At 43.9% G+C, this 15,866-nt stretch overlaps 1 protein-coding gene across 3 annotated transcripts in view; it reads right to left on the reverse strand.

Annotated features, from left to right (window-relative positions):
- Positions 1–2,175: 2,175 nt before the first annotated feature.
- IQUB (IQ motif and ubiquitin domain containing) overlaps positions 2,176–15,866 on the reverse strand; it is a 125,601-nt gene continuing 111,910 nt past the window's right edge. For all 3 annotated transcript variants that reach the window (XM_075342530.1, XM_075342528.1, XM_075342529.1), the window contains one exon: positions 2,176–2,465. In XM_075342530.1, coding sequence (XP_075198645.1) covers positions 2,292–2,465 — 174 coding nt within the window. In that variant the 3' untranslated portion in view covers positions 2,176–2,291. The remainder of the gene's footprint in view (positions 2,466–15,866) is intronic.

Here is a 15,866-nt window from a genome sequence, read left to right on the forward strand (position 1 = left end):
ATGCCTACCACTATGAACATTTGGCAACAAATTGGACAAAATAACTGAAAACTTCAGTGTGCATAACTATTCACCCCCCAAAGTCAGTGTAATCCCCTTACCAGCGTTGCCGCACTGTCTTGCCTCTTTTTCCTGGCGGGGACTCTGGCACACTCTTCCACCGGGGCCGCTCAGTGGTGGAAGCTCCGCCCCCACTCCCTGACACTGACTCCCGGGGCTTGCGCATGCCTCCTGGAAGTATTTTTAGGGCGTGCATGAACTTTTTCTTGAAGGGCCAGGGTGCCCAAACCCAGAAGTGTTTCTTAGCCCATGTCTAAGAGGCAGCAGGTATTTAAGGCACCCTCCCCTTATGGGAGGTGCCTGGGCAATGTGGTCTTCCTAGAAACATGTTGCTAGTTGTTCAGGTGCCTTATCTATGTGCTGTTGTTGTGTTACTTACACCTATCTGTTTCATGGTCCAGGATTGTGCTGCTGTATTGTACTGTACCATACCGGCCACACCTGCTGTACCGAGCACTGCTGCATTGTACCATTTAGGCCAAGCTTGCTATACTGGCCACTGCTGCATCGTACCTTATCCACCGAGTCTGCCTTATCAGAGACTGTCAGTGTCCCTATCCCTGGGGTCAGCTGTCACAGCACCGATTGTTCTTGAGTGGCACCTGGTTTCTACCTGCAGCACAACACCCCCATCTTCAGGGGCTCTGGTGAAAACCTAGTGTGAGCCATAGTCACGCCCTTCAGGTATTCTGTGTACTGTGACCCAGTGGGACCACTCCCTACTCGCTTCCGTGAGCATTACAACCCATTTGAATGGAATGTCTCTTTCGTTTAGTTGTGATAATAAGGACTTAAGTAATATTTGGAAACCTTGAAAGTAAATCACCCTTTTGTGCCTTGCTGCAGTTTTAATATATTATTTTACTAAAAAAGTGAACTCTACATTTAATGTCTCTGGGATGAATTTCAGAAGGAGCCTTTGGGGCCCAAGGCTCTATGAATATGGTCTAGTTCTATAGTGATTAATTCACCCTCACCCAAGAGTTGCAGGAAGAGCTTCTGCACTGTAAGGTCCAGGTCAGATGGGGTTATTGACTACGGAAAGTTGGGAATGCGGATGTTGTTCTGTTTGTTGCAGTTCTCTAGGGCCTCGATCCCTGAGGCTATCCCATCCTATATAGCGGAATGATAGGGAATGATTTCTCGGTGGGATTGAAGTTATTGTAGAACAGCATTCTGGGTCTCTTAAATTTCCTCTACCTAAGTTGTAAACTCCAACTTGAGCGTTTGCAGCTCCCACTTACATGTATCTTCAAGTTGGCAGATAAATCTCTCAAAGTTCTTTTTAGTAGGCAATGCTTTTAAATGTTTACTTAGCTCATGTAGCTTCAGATCCTCTGCATCATCATCGCTGGAGTCTTTCGGTTGCATGCGGATGGAGCTGCTTGAGATTCCCAACATGGTGAGTAATCTGACAGTTTGGCCAGTGCAATTTTACATCTAGTGCTCTTGAGCTGTAGTGTTTGAGCTCAAAAAGTGGTCCATGCTACTTCAGCATTGCAAACAGGTTTAGTGGGCCATCTGGTTCTATTCATACGTGGTTTGGGGTAATATCACCGCTTAATAGTGGCTCTAGAAGTGAATTGGGCATAGAGCTGCAGGTGCGTGCGTCCCACTGTGCCATCGGCAAGTCAAGTTCCCAGGTGAAAAATTTTTAGTTCCAATTTACTAATCAACTTGGGCCTATGTGTCTGGAGGACCTTCCTTTGTCCTTGTTCCAGCATGGCCTGTGTCTGCTTTCAGGCACTAGGGGAGGCAACAATGACATTATCACTGGACAGCGCTGTCTTCACCTAATTTGTGCACCATCTCATTACTACATCAGGGACACAATATCTCCCCTTGTTCAGCAGCAAACACCGTTTCCCCTCCTAATGGAAAGCATGGTTAGTAAGTTAGTTTTACAGATTGTATTTCAGGGCAAGCTGACTGGCCAAATTGCTAAAGCAGATTAGTGGATGAATAGCAGGATGAGTTTAATAGCTAACATGTTGATAGTAACCATTATAAAAATATATATATATTTTTGCAATTAATAGCCAATTTCTTTCTTTAATAAGAAAACAGCAACAGAGTAACCAAATCATTTTTAGATGTAAATACATTTTTAATGAATTTCACATAGTAATTAGACTAGCAAAATATTTCATAACGCAGTCAGTTAATGATGACAGAATACAAGGCTGTCACATTAATATCATAAACGCACTGAAATTAGCAAGGGAAACAATCTAGACTTGTAGACTGGATGCAATAGGTTTACTAATAACAAGATCATTAGCTGCAGACATCTGATCTGATTTCTCTTGATGAAGAAACGATGCTATCTCAGGAATCTGTGAAAAATAGTTCTTGGCAAGAGTATGCCTGTGCTTGATCTTTCGAATAAAAACAATACCATAAGCCTGGACAGGAAGAGATAAAAATAAATATGAAGTGGAAACCTACAGTATATACACTTGTATTAGATCAATCATGTGAGTAAAGCAGATTGGATCTCAACAACATCTTGAATGTATGGCCTTTATTATGTATCATTATTCTCATTAGTGCAGATCTTAAAGGGATTGTCCACTTCAATTTTTTTTTCCTAAAAGTGTTGCGTATAATAATAAAAAAAACAAGAATAGTAACCGATCTCTCCCACTAAAGCCCGCTTTACACGCTACAAGATATCTTATGATGTGTCGGCGGGGTCACGTCGTAAGTGACGCACATCCGGCATCGTAAGGTATGTTGTAGCGTGTGACAGCGACGTGCAATTGCGATTGAACGAAAACCCGTTCATCGCATACACGTCGTTCATTCCTGACGAATTGAATGTCAGATTGTTCATTGTACCCTGGGTAGCGCACATCGAAGTGTGTGACACCCCGGGAACGATGAACAGATCTCACCTGCCTCCTGCGGCTCCCGGCCCACAATGCGGAAGGAAGGAGGTGGGCGGGATGTTTACGTCCTGCTCAGCTCCGCCCCTCCGCTTCTATTGGCCGGCTGCCGCGTGACGTCGATGTGACGCCAAACGTCCCTCCCACTCCAGGAAGTGGATGTTCGCCGCCCACATCGAGGTCGTATGGAAGGTAAGTATGTGTGACGGGGGTTAATCGTTTGTGCGGCACGTTCAACAAATTGAACGTGCTGCACATACGATGGGGGCATTGCAAATCGCATACGATATCGTATGCGAAATTGCAACGTGTAAAGCAGGCTTAACTCTCAATCTTGTCCCAGTTTGCTTGCCTGTCTCAGTTGTTCCTCTTCTGGCAGGTAGGGGAAAGTGGCTGCAGCGGTGATATAATGGGCACTACTGTGGCCATTAATTGGCTGAAGCGATCGCATGTCCATCCAGCCAGAAGAGGAAGCAGAGAGACCTAAGCATTGCTTGAAGGGGCACATCAGTGGATCAGTAAGGTGAATATACTTTTTTAAGCATGTGAGGCCGTTTTTGAAAACTGATCAGGAAAACTGAAAAATTTGAACTGAGAAAATGTACATTAACATGTACAATGCATTTTCTACCAGTCATTTATTCTATTGGTTGATCATCTATAGACAAAATATTCATTATGGCTTAAAGGGAATCAACCACCAGGATTTTTCTATATGAGGTAAAGGCACTGCTATACTGCACTCGTATGCTGAATCCAGGCATACCTTTTGTAGAAATATTGGATGCTTTGTTGCTTTAATATCTGTAATCAAAGTTATAGAAATGCACTGCACTTTGATTGGAGTGTGCAGTGGGGGCGGGCCTTTGTGGGTTGGATCAACACTGTAAATTCCTCCTCCTGTGTCCTCTATGGCGTGCGCCCTTTTCTTTATTAAAATATTGCACCATTGCTGCTGTTGGTGGCGCGTGCGCATTGCCACAATAACGATATCTTCATTAAAATGGCGCCGGTGTCAACACATGCACGTATCGTGATCTTTGGCGCCATTTTATTGAAGACACTGTGGAGAAGACTATGAGTGACATGGGCACATGTGCAGATCTACAAAAAAAATCTCCACTTGCACCGATGCCGCTCATTGTCTTCTCCACAGTGTCTTCAATAAAATGGGGCCGGAGATCGCGGTATGTGCATGCGCAGACTCCGGCGCCATTTTAATGAAGACATCTTCACTGTAACAATGCGCACTCTCTGCCAACAGCAGTAATGATGGCGCACGGCGAAATTTAAATAAAGAAAATAAAGGACGCAGGAGGAGCAATTTACAGCGAGGACCCAACCCACAAAGGACCACCGTGCTGCACATGCCAATCAAAGTGCAGTGCATTTCTGGAACTTTGATTACAGATATAACAGCAATAAAGCATCCGTTCTTTCAACAAAGGGTATGCTTGGATTCAGCATCCTACTATCAGTATGGCACTGCCTCTACTTTATATACTGTGTTTATCCAAAAATAAGAGACTGTCTTATACTTTTTTTGCCCAGAAAAAAATGTTAGGGCTTATATTCAGGTAGGTCTTAAGGCCACTTTACATACAACGTCATTGCTAATGAGATGTTGTTGGGGTCACGAAATTCATGACACACATCTGGCCTCGTTAGCGATGTTGTTGCATGTAACACGTACGAGTGACCGCTAACGATCAAAAATACTCACCTAATCGTTGACACGTCATTCATTTTCAAAATCTCGTTGGTCGTTGTGGATGTAGGTTGTTCGTCGTTCCTGAGGCAGGACACATCACTACGTGTGACACCTCAGGCACGACGAACAACACCGTACCTGCGTCCTCCGACAACAAAGTGGGCGTTTCTTTCCTTCGGCTGCTCTCCGCCCCTCCGCTTCTATTGGCCGCCTGCTGTGTGACGTCGCTGTGACGCCGCACAAACCGCTTCCTTAGAAAAGAGGCAGTTTGCCGGCTACAGCGACGTCGCTAGGCAGGTAAGTATGTGTGATGGGGACTAACGATATTGTGCGCCACGGGCAGCGATTTGCCCGTGATGCACAAACGACGGGGGTGGCTGCGATCGGCAGCGACATCGCTAGCGATGTCGCTGTGTGCAAAGGGGACTTTATTCTTGGGGGAAACACAGTTGGGGGTAAGTTCACCCCCCCAAAAAAAAGGAGACCCCCCTTCCCAAAAGAATCATATTTACCAAACCCCAGACATCTGCGTGGCTCCCAGGTCCTCTTGCGATCTTTGGCGGATGCTCCCAGTAGGTATGCTCCACATGGTCCTCCCCTGCTTCTGGCTGACACACTCACACACATCAAATTGCACACACTCATACTCATACACACATCAGATCGCACACACAATCACACATCCGATTGCACACACACTCACTCACCAAATCTGGCGATACTGATTGATTCTGGCCAGCAGGGGAAGATGGGAAGCAGTGCAGTGGAACACAAGGAGGATTCGGCGGTGCGTTCCACCACACTGCATTCTATGATTGTCTGCTGGCCAGAAGCAATCGGTATCGCCTGATGTTGTGAGTATGTGCGATTTGATTTGATGTGTGATTGTGTATGTGATCTGATGTGTGCAATCTGATATTTGTGTGTGTGTGCAATCTGATGTGTGATTGTGTGTGCGATCTGATGTGTATGGGTGTGTGATCTGATGTGTGTGGGTGTGCGCTCCACTGCAGGTCATCCCGTTCGGCGTCTGGTAATAATGATTGCGGGGGGGACACAATGCGGCGGATGGGCTTTGGGGATGTATATATTCGGTGGGTACAGTTACTATACTCTGCTCCCAAAGCTAGAATCAGGGCGAACGGAAGTATGTCGGACATGTTTTCTCTTTATCGGGGTACGAGGCAGGGGTGTCTTCTGTCCCCCTTGCCATTTGCCATCGCCATTGAACCACTGGCTGCAGTGATACAGAGGGACCGGATATATTGGGGAATCGATATGGGAATATGGAGGAGAAAGTGGCCCTGTACGTGGATGACCTTTTATTGTTTTTGGGAGATGCAGGGGGATCCTTGGAAAATGTAATGCGGGTCATTTCTAGTTTTGACAAAATATCAGGACTCACTATAAACTGGGATAAGTCGGTTCTGATGCCACTGGATGAGGCGCCCTCCAATATAGTGGTGACTGGTGCCCCGATGCAGGTGGTGTCTGAGTTTAAATATTTGGGAATAATGATATCAACTAAGCTGATGGACTATGAGCATCTTAATCTGGCCCCTCTCCTACTTAAGTTCAAACAGAAAACTTTGGCCTGGTCCAAACTATATTTTACGGTGGTGGGGAGAGTCAACTTGTTACTATGATACTAATGCCCCAGCTGTTATATGTACTCTGCAATGCCCCGATATGGCTAACACAAAACTGGTTTCATAAAATAAATTCTATCTTTCGGGACTTAATTTGGGGGAAAAAGCGCCCACGGATGAAGCAAGAGTATCTACAGAGGCCAAAAGATGAAGGGGGGTTGGCTTTACTTAACCCATAGCTTTACTATTTAGCAGCCCAGAGACAACATATGATGGGGTGGGGGACGGTGGGCTTGGATACCTCGGCAGGAAGGATTCTACAGTATGTGGTTGGGAAGGTCCCCCTGTTGGCCAGCCTTGAGGTGGGAAAGTTTTGCTTGAACTCTGCACAATATCCTACTGTATGGCTGATTGAAAAGGTGTGGGGCAAGGTGAAGCAACTGAGGTAGGTTTACTAAATATACCCCTATATGGGACAATCCCAATGTTCTGGAATTTTTATCCCTTAAGGAATTTAGGCAGTGGAGGAGAATTGGAATCTGATACCTCTCCCAAGTGGTGGAGGGAAACGTGTTTAAAACTTTTGAGGGATTGCTAAGGGATTACCCATTGGGACATGGTATGTTCTACAAGTTCCTGCAGTTGCGCCAGGCATTCGAGTCACAAAATAGAACAGTACCGATTGTTATACAACGAGACAGTGTAATTAATATAATAGGAACGCAGAGGTACGGGCAGGATGCTCTTGTCCATGTTTCTTGGGAGGCATCCAATGGGGGCCTATGCAAAGTGGGTGGAAGATCTTGGAGAGATTGGAGAGAAGAAATGGAATTCCATTCCACAATATATTACCAAAATATCTCTGAGTGGACCGAAAAGGCTTTCACAGATATATGTCATATATAGAGTCTATAAAACCACTCTATGGCTGCATAAAGTGGGAGTGAGAGCAGACAGTACAGTAGAAGAAGCAGGGATTGTATACATGCTGTGGGAGTGCCCGTGTTTACAGGGCTTTTGGATTATAGTATTAAACTTAATCCAATCTGTGATGCAGGTGGTGTTCCCGAGGAATCTTTTGGTGTGTGTGCCAGGCTCTGTGGATGAAGTGGGAGCGGAGGAACATGAGAAACTAACAGTTGCCCGCTTGCTATATGCAGCCAGGAAACTTGTTGCCACGTATTGGCTGTCAGAAAAGGCACCGACTCGTAAGGAATTTATCCAAAAAGTTAATTTCATTATTCTTATGGAAAAAAATATTTATCTTTAAAGGGGTAGAAGGGTACAATATGAAAAGATATGGAGTACGTGGCTGGACTTCCCAGGATTAGCATCATTGGAACTACTGAAAGACAGGCTGCTCGGCTTATAAGATCTACGGGAGAGCTAACGGAAGCTGATATGTAAGAAGAAGAGTTCACTAATCACTATGTAGAAAAGTTGAGACGTGGGTGTGGATCGGTGAGACTGTTGTCCAGGGGAGGTGGAGGGAACAGGAGGGTGGGGGGTTGGGATATTTGTGTGAGGGAACTCCTTGCACAATGTTTTTATGTTTGTACTAAGAAAGTTTAAAATGCAATAAAAATCTGATTAAAAAAAAAAAGTATGATTGCGGGGTCTTCCATCTTTTTTCTTTTGTGCGTCTCTGCTTTCTATAATGATGTGTCCAGCAGTATTGATAACTTTTTTTGCTGCATGGACACTTTATTATTGAACCGTGAATAGGGCTTATTTTCGAGACAGGACTTATATTTAAACCTTACGCCGTAAATTCCTGTAAGGGTTTATTTTTAGGGGAGGTCTAAAGGCCCTGTTACACACAGAGATAAATCTTTGGCAGATCTGTGGTTGCAGTGAAATCATGGACATATTGTTCCATTTGTACACAGCCACAAACCTGGCACTGATTGTCCACAATTTCACTGCAACCACAGATCTGCCGCAGATTTATCTCTCTGTGTGACAGGGCCTTTACTTTTGGAAAAACACAGTAGCAAAATCATGCTGGTTGGTTCCCTTTACCACAAAAACAGTAATACAGTGATACTTTATACTGCAATGCATCGTTAGTTTAATATAAAATGAAAATAAAATGTATAAAGCTGCAAATATCCATTGAAAAAGTGTTGACTTCTCCTGCGAGAAAACATTTACATCTTAATATGACTAATGAAACTATAGCTGAATGGTGTTGTTAAACTGCAATAGCAATGGCACATAACAAAAATGGGAAAAAAATCAGAACACAAACCACCAAACACAGTGGCTACTTATTCATGGTGCTTCAAAACCACTTCAAAGGGAATGATCACCAGGTTTTTCTGAACCACATGACAACAGAATAAGGTAGATTAATAGACGAGTATTGAGGACAATTAGGCTATGTGTGCACGTTGCGTAATTTCATGAGTTTACGCTGCATATTGCACTGCAACGTAGACGCATACGTCCTGCATCCCCATAATGAATCTGCATGTTGCGTTTGAGAGCGCAGCGATTTGCATGCTGAAATTTTGATCCAATTCGCTGCGCTCAAAAAAGTAACATGTCACTTATTTTGTGCGCTTTGGATACTGCTCCAACTCTGTCTATGGGAGAGGTAGCATCCCGAGTGCATGAAATCGGCATCTATTCTACAGACACACTACATCCATTATGCAGTGTTTCTGCAGAAATTTGAAGCGCACATGCCCTGCCAAATCGCTGCAGATTTTTCAGCATGGACGTGCGTGCATAGCCTAAGGCCGGGGCCACACGGGGACTAATGCGATCCTTGCATGACACTCGGCTGTCGCTGGCAGCACAGCAGGAGACGAGTGTCATGTGAGTGTCACTGCGACTGAGGTCCGATCATGCGATCGGACCTCAGCTGCTGGGGGGCGGGCCGGCACTGAGGAGGGGAGGGATGGCTCTGAGGAGGGGTGGGCCAGTGCTGAGGAGGGGCGGGCCGGTGCTGCTGAGGGGAGGGAGGGATTTATCTCCCTCTCTCCTCCGTAGCCAGTTATTGCCATTCTCGCCCTGCACTTGCGAGTGCAGTGCGATCTTTCCCTCGCTCCATAGACTTGAATGGGTGCGATAGAGAGACCCGCATTACAATCGCAGCACACTGCGATTGTTTTCTCGGTCCGATTGGGGCTGAGAAAGTAATCGCTCATGGGTGCTGGCACACAGGCTAATATTGGTCCGAGTGGAATGCGAAGTTTTATTGCATTCCACTCGGTCCGATTTTCATGCCGTGTATCTTAGGCCTAATACTCCAAGTTTACTAGCTCTCTAGTTATTATCCCCTGCTGATAAAACTAATTTTTATCACAATTACTGCAAGCAGACACATGGCTGTAATCAGGATTCGTGTATCTACATTATGCTAGGTCTCAGTCTTTACAAGACCTCTCAATTGAGAAAAAAAACCTGGAGGCACAGGCCTTAATTCATTGGAGCTGGAGCAAGACAGCAGCATGATGCCACTACTTATTCCAGTATCGGACTGGAGTAAGATTTCTGGCGAGGTGCATTTCATGTGCTAGACCAGCATGAGTTATTAATGGCATGGGCCATTGTAGCCCCAGCCCAGCTTACAGCATTCGCAGCAGTTCTTCTACCAGCACCTTACTTATAGAAGCCTGATCCTCGTAAAGTATTGACAGCCAATCACCTCCTCTACCTTCCACGGTAGACACAGTAGCTAATCCCTACAATAATCCCTACAATAAGTGACTGCCTCCATATTCGCCAATCATTCCTATCTGTCTGGGGCTGTTTTAATTAGAGCTGGATCCTACCTACCCTGTAAATGTTTAGACCTAGGCCAAGGAGAGGTAAATATTTAGCTCCCCAGCTACAGAAGTTGCCTTGTGCTAGGGACCTAAAATTCATGAGTCTACAGTAATTATCTATTCTGAGATTTCTGTCATGTAATGTATTGGCTGACATAATCATAATGTGATTATACTATGAATTGTATTTACATGTAAATTGCTGTCATTGTGATGCTACTAGTTGCCTAGTATGACCATGGTAACATTGGATTATATATATCATTATATATTATTATATTATGTACTTGTATTTACATGTTATCATTTATTATCAGGAGTTATACTGTTCTCTTAATCTTAATGGTAAATCTCATTGGAGTCAGTTGTATTATGCTGTAACATCTATTTAGGGTTTATACTTGGCATAGAACATGTCCTACACATATGCTGAGTTTTAGTTCTCTTCCTCTCTGTAAAGGCAATTTGCATAAGAATTTTATAGAGGAGCTTGGTATGGCTTATAAATCTCCTTACACTTACATTCGAGGTGGAAGAGAAGGGGTTAGTCTGTGCTGTCTTAGATATGAAGACATAATACCAGGATCCTGGACAAGTGATTTATTGTCAACGTGTTTTGGAATTAATACTCCTTCATTAGGAGTAATCACAAATTCTTTTATTTTAGCATTTGTGATTTGTTCTGATGAAAGATGTCATGTCATTACTGGCCATGCTGGTCTTAAAGGAGCACACTTAATGTGCGCACACCTATTCTTAAATTCGGAAGTGCCTCTCAGTATATGGCTGAGAGGCACTAGGTATTTAAGGCACCCTTCCCTATAGGAGGTGCCTGGGCAACGTAGTCTAAGGGTACCGTCACACTTTAGCGATGCAGCAGCGATCCGACCAGCGATCTGACCTGGTCAGGATCGCTGCTGCGTCGCTACATGGTCGCTGGTGAGCTGTCAAACAGGCAGATCTCACCAGCGACCAGTGACCAGCCCCCAGCCAGCAGCGACGTGCAAGCGGACACTGGTAACTAAGGTAAACATCGGGTATGGTTACCCGATGTTTACCCTAGTTACCAGCGCACACCGCTTAACTTAGCGTGTGCAGGGAGCAGGAGCCGGCACTGGCAGCGTGAGAGCTGCGGAGGCTGGTAACGAAGGTAAATATCGGGTAACCACCTTGGTTACCTGATGTTTACCTTGGTTACAGCTTACCGCAGGCTGTCAGACGCCGGCTCCTGCTCCCTGCACATTCAGGATTGTTGCTCTCTCGCTGTCACACACAGCGATGTGTGCTTATCAGCAGGAGAGCAACAATAAAAAAACGAACCAGCACTGTGTGTAACGAGCAGCGATCTCACAGCAGGGGCCAGATCGCTGCTCAGTGTCACACACAGCGAGATCGCTAATGAGGTCACAAAAAACTTGACTCAGCAGCGATCTCGCTGTGTGTGAAGTACCCCTAACCTTGGTGATGCGTTGCTATTTGTCAAGTCAGTTCCTGTTAATTCTATCCTATGATGTGTCTGTTAACATTTGTCTGTACCAGTAATGTTCGCAGTACCTGCTGCACCGGCTGTACCATTGTGCCTGTTGTCCTAGCTGAACTCGCTACACCCAACAATTCCTGCCGTTGCTGCTGCATCTGCTGCACTTGCCGAGTCAGTTGTACCTGCTGTATCTGTTTATGCCAGCCATCTGGTCTGCACCTGATCACATTAGAGACTGTCGGTGTCCTCTTGCATCCCCTTGGCTCAGCTGTCACAGTGCCGGGACTCCCTGGAGTAGTACCTGGTGGCTACCAGCAGCTAAGCCCACCCTCACCATCAGAGGTTCTGGTGAAAAAAATTCCAGGTTGAGCCGGTGCTCTGGCCCAGTGGTTCCACACCCACGAGCATTTCAAAGAAGTATTAATAAATCACCTGACCAGGATCCTGGTCTCATCATCTCTACATAGCTACAATAGTGAAAAAGGAGCCAGCACAATCAGAAATTGGCATGCATCCTATAAAAAGTGAAAATTCACAGATTTATTCCAACTGTACTATAATAAAAAAATGAGATTTTTAGCAAATAATTGATCAATTCTTTGAGCCACCCCTGCCAACGTCACGGCAAATCTCAATAGGGGGGTCCTAACCTATATTACGTATTTCATGTGCCATGCGGCCTCCTAGATAAAGTTAAAAGCAGAACCATAATGGAGCACACATACCTGTAACCTGTATATAGCCGCTTCCATGTTGCAAAAAGGCAATTGTGGATAGAGACCAGCCCAGGTCCCAGCATGTGGAGCAAGCTCTACACATACCAGGACTATATCAGAACTGATCCTCCCAGTGTCAGACAGCAACCATTGATAAAGGCGGAATAAATCTGTGAATTTGCACTTTTTATATGATGCATGCCATTTTCAGATCGTGCTGGCTCCCCTCTCTCATAGCTACAATAGTGCGGATTAACCCTTTCTCTTCCACCTCCAGCATTTTCTTCCACGTGGGGGGCTGCTTCAGCCGTTTTATGCAAATACAGTGGTTGTGACTATCCAACCTTCCAAGATGAGCACATTTACCCTGGTTTTCGATATGTGTCACCCAGACAAAACCCTATTTTGTGCTTATTGCCTTTCCAGCTTCCTACCCTTACACTTACAATGGAACTCTCCACAAAACATTACCTCTAAGACCTTTGTATGCTACAGTAATGTAACGTTTGTGGTTGAAAAAGTCAGCATTTTATAATTAGTGTCGGACATTTGCTCCTAATAGAGCCAAGAAAAACTAAATATCCGTATAGGCCCAGAATTTATAAGATTCTCCTGATAAAATGACTTGCTTACACATCTGTCAGGTTTTACAAAATGGAAAACTTGCCTTGGTGTTATTTTAAGCCTCATGAAGATTTTTCACTTAGTAACTATCACTTTGAGATAGCAAAGTACATGTTTCCTGTGAATGAAGCAAATAACTTGCAGCTTCTCAGAAACGTGCAAAACGTTTCTTCCTGGGTTATTAATTACAGCCAACAATAGCTGAATTTGCAATGCCATCTGTTGGCAGGAATTTGTACTCTAAGACAAGCCGGCATGTAACAAGGCCACGTTCCTGAGCCATGTGATTTATAAAACGTTAACCGAAGCTCTGCTGATTGCATTTTATAACAGATAAATTAACCTGGCTGATGTTGTATCTTCTTACGGCAACACGTGGATTTCCTGCAGTCACAATGTTGTGTCTCTAAAGCAACATGAAGGTATTTTTTCCTATACACCTCAGTGGTTTCAATAACAGAGTAGTCCTAGTTGTCAAACCAGTTCACCTCTAGGTCTGTTTCCAATCCTTAACCCCTTCACCACCCGGTGAATTTCTGTTTTCGATTTTTTTTTTCTCCCTTTCTTCCAAGAGCCATAACTTTTTTTATTTTTCTGTCAGTATAACCATATGAGGGCTTGATTTTTGTGAGAATTATACTTTTGAATGACCCCATTCATTCTGTCCTATATTGTACTGGAAAATGGGAAAAAAAATTCCAAGTGTGGTGAAACTGCAAAAAAAGTGGAATTTCACAATTGCTTTTTGGGTTTAATATTTACCATATTCACTATATACCATAGTAAAACTGACCTGGCATTATAATTCCCCAGGTCAGTACGAGTTCATAGATACCAAACATTTATAGTTTTATTTTTATTTAAGTGATGAAAAAACAGTCTGAAATTTGACAAAAAAAAAATTACGCTACTGTTGCCATCTTCCGAGACCCGCAATGTTCTTATTTTTCAGGATCTGGGGCTGTGTGACGGCATATTTTTTGTGTTTTGAGCTGACATTTTTAGTAATACCATATTTGTATAGTTGCGATGTTTTGATCACCTCCTATTGTATGTTATTGTAATGTTGCACCGACCAAACAAACGTAATTCTGGTATTTTGATTTTTTTCTCATTGTTTTGTTACCAATCAGATTATTTACTTTATATTTTGATAGATCAGGGATTTCTAAACAGTGATACTAAATATGTGTATTTTTATTTTTTGTTTATTTAATTTTCAATAGGGCAAAAGGGGGAGATTTGAACTTTTGTTTTTTTTTAATGTTTTCATATTTGTAAAACTTTATTTTTACACTTTTTCTTGTTTTTACTAGTCCCCTTAGGGAACTTATAATAATGTTTGTTAATTTATATAGCGCTATTAATTTCTTAGCGCTTTACATACATTGGCAACTTGGAGTACCTACACTCCGATCACTTCTGCTGTTCAGAGTGATGCTTCAGCACCGCTCTAAACAGCAGAAATGATGATCTCCTGTGAACGCCGGCATTCGGCAGTCAAACCTCCAGTGATCATGCATTTATCACTTATCTTAAGGACTGCAGGCATTTATTATTTATGGAGCACTCACTTTAATCATTTTCTCCTTCTGCTTGTTGCTCTAAATATGAAGGCCTCCTTTACATGTACTGTACAAGTGGCATTTGGTTTTATCATGGATGTGTCTCGTACAAATTATAACCTATGGGGCTGCTCCCGTGTCCGTGTTTTCACACGAGTCGCGTGTCAAATGCAAACCACAAGCACACATGTCCATTTTTTTTTCCAGCAGCATGGATGACAAGGCTCAATACAAGTCTAAAGACTGCTTTACACGCAGCGAAATCGCTAGCGATGTCGCTAGCGAAAGCACCCGCCCCCATCGTTTGTGCGTCACGGGCAAATCGCTGCCCGTGGCGAACAATATCGCTGGTACGTGTCACACATACTTACCTTCCTAGCGACGTCGCTGTGGGCGGCGAACTACCTCTTTTTAAGGGGGAGGTTCGTGCGCCGTCACAGCGCCGTCACATAGCAGCCCGCCAACAGAAGCGGAGGGGCGGAGACCAGCTGCATTAACGACACGCCCACCTTGTTGCCGGAGGATGCAGGAACACTGTTGTTCGTCTTTCCCGGGGCGTCATACGTAGCGATGTGTGCTGCCTTAGGAACGACGAACTACCTGCGTCCAAAATGAGCAACGACATTTGGGAAAGGAACGACGTGTCAATGATCAACGATTAGGTGAGTAACACTGATGACAGCAGTACCATTTTTTCATGTACTGTACATGTTTTATACTGTGAAGTTCCGACTCGCTCGGTTGTGGGTTTGAGGCAAGCACAGGAACGGTTTTCATTTAAATCCAGCAGGTTTATTCCATCCTCATAAACCTCTTGAGAAAAATAGAAACAAAGCAGCCTTTTCCAGCAGAAAATAATAAACAAAAAGTAAAAAGTCCATACATATATCTGTAAACTAGATGAGTATTACACGAGATTTTTGGACAGACGGCTTCTAAATATAAAACAAGCTAAAACGATTTTTAAAAGCCATGAGGCATTAAAAAGTGTGACTAAACCGCAGCAGTAAAAAGAGTGAAAGTTGTGCAGCACAGAAACATTTATCACATCTAAACAGCCTTAGGCCCCTTTCACACGTCCGTATAAAAACACATATGTATGTCACGGTCCGTTTTGACCATCTGTGTTTATTTTTATCACTCATCTCTGTGTACATTTTTAAAAATGTGGGCCATCCGTGTTTTATCGGTATGAGTGTAAAAAATTAAATGACAAAGTTTCTCCTATACTTTCAATTTTAAACACGTAAAACATACGTATAGCAAATGGATGCCACCTGTGCGCTGTACGTGTTCACTTGGACCCATAGACTTGTATTGACCCTTGTCATCCGTGCTGCCTGAAAAAAACGGACATGTCTCCATGTGGTTGACATGTACACACATGTGGTTCACATGTACACAAGGTTTGTGTGAAAACATGGACATGTGAGCAGCACCATAGGTTATAATGGGTA

The sequence above is a fragment of the Anomaloglossus baeobatrachus genome, chromosome 4 (assembly GCF_048569485.1).
Source record: "Anomaloglossus baeobatrachus isolate aAnoBae1 chromosome 4, aAnoBae1.hap1, whole genome shotgun sequence".
Taxonomy (NCBI): Eukaryota; Metazoa; Chordata; class Amphibia; order Anura; family Aromobatidae; genus Anomaloglossus; species Anomaloglossus baeobatrachus.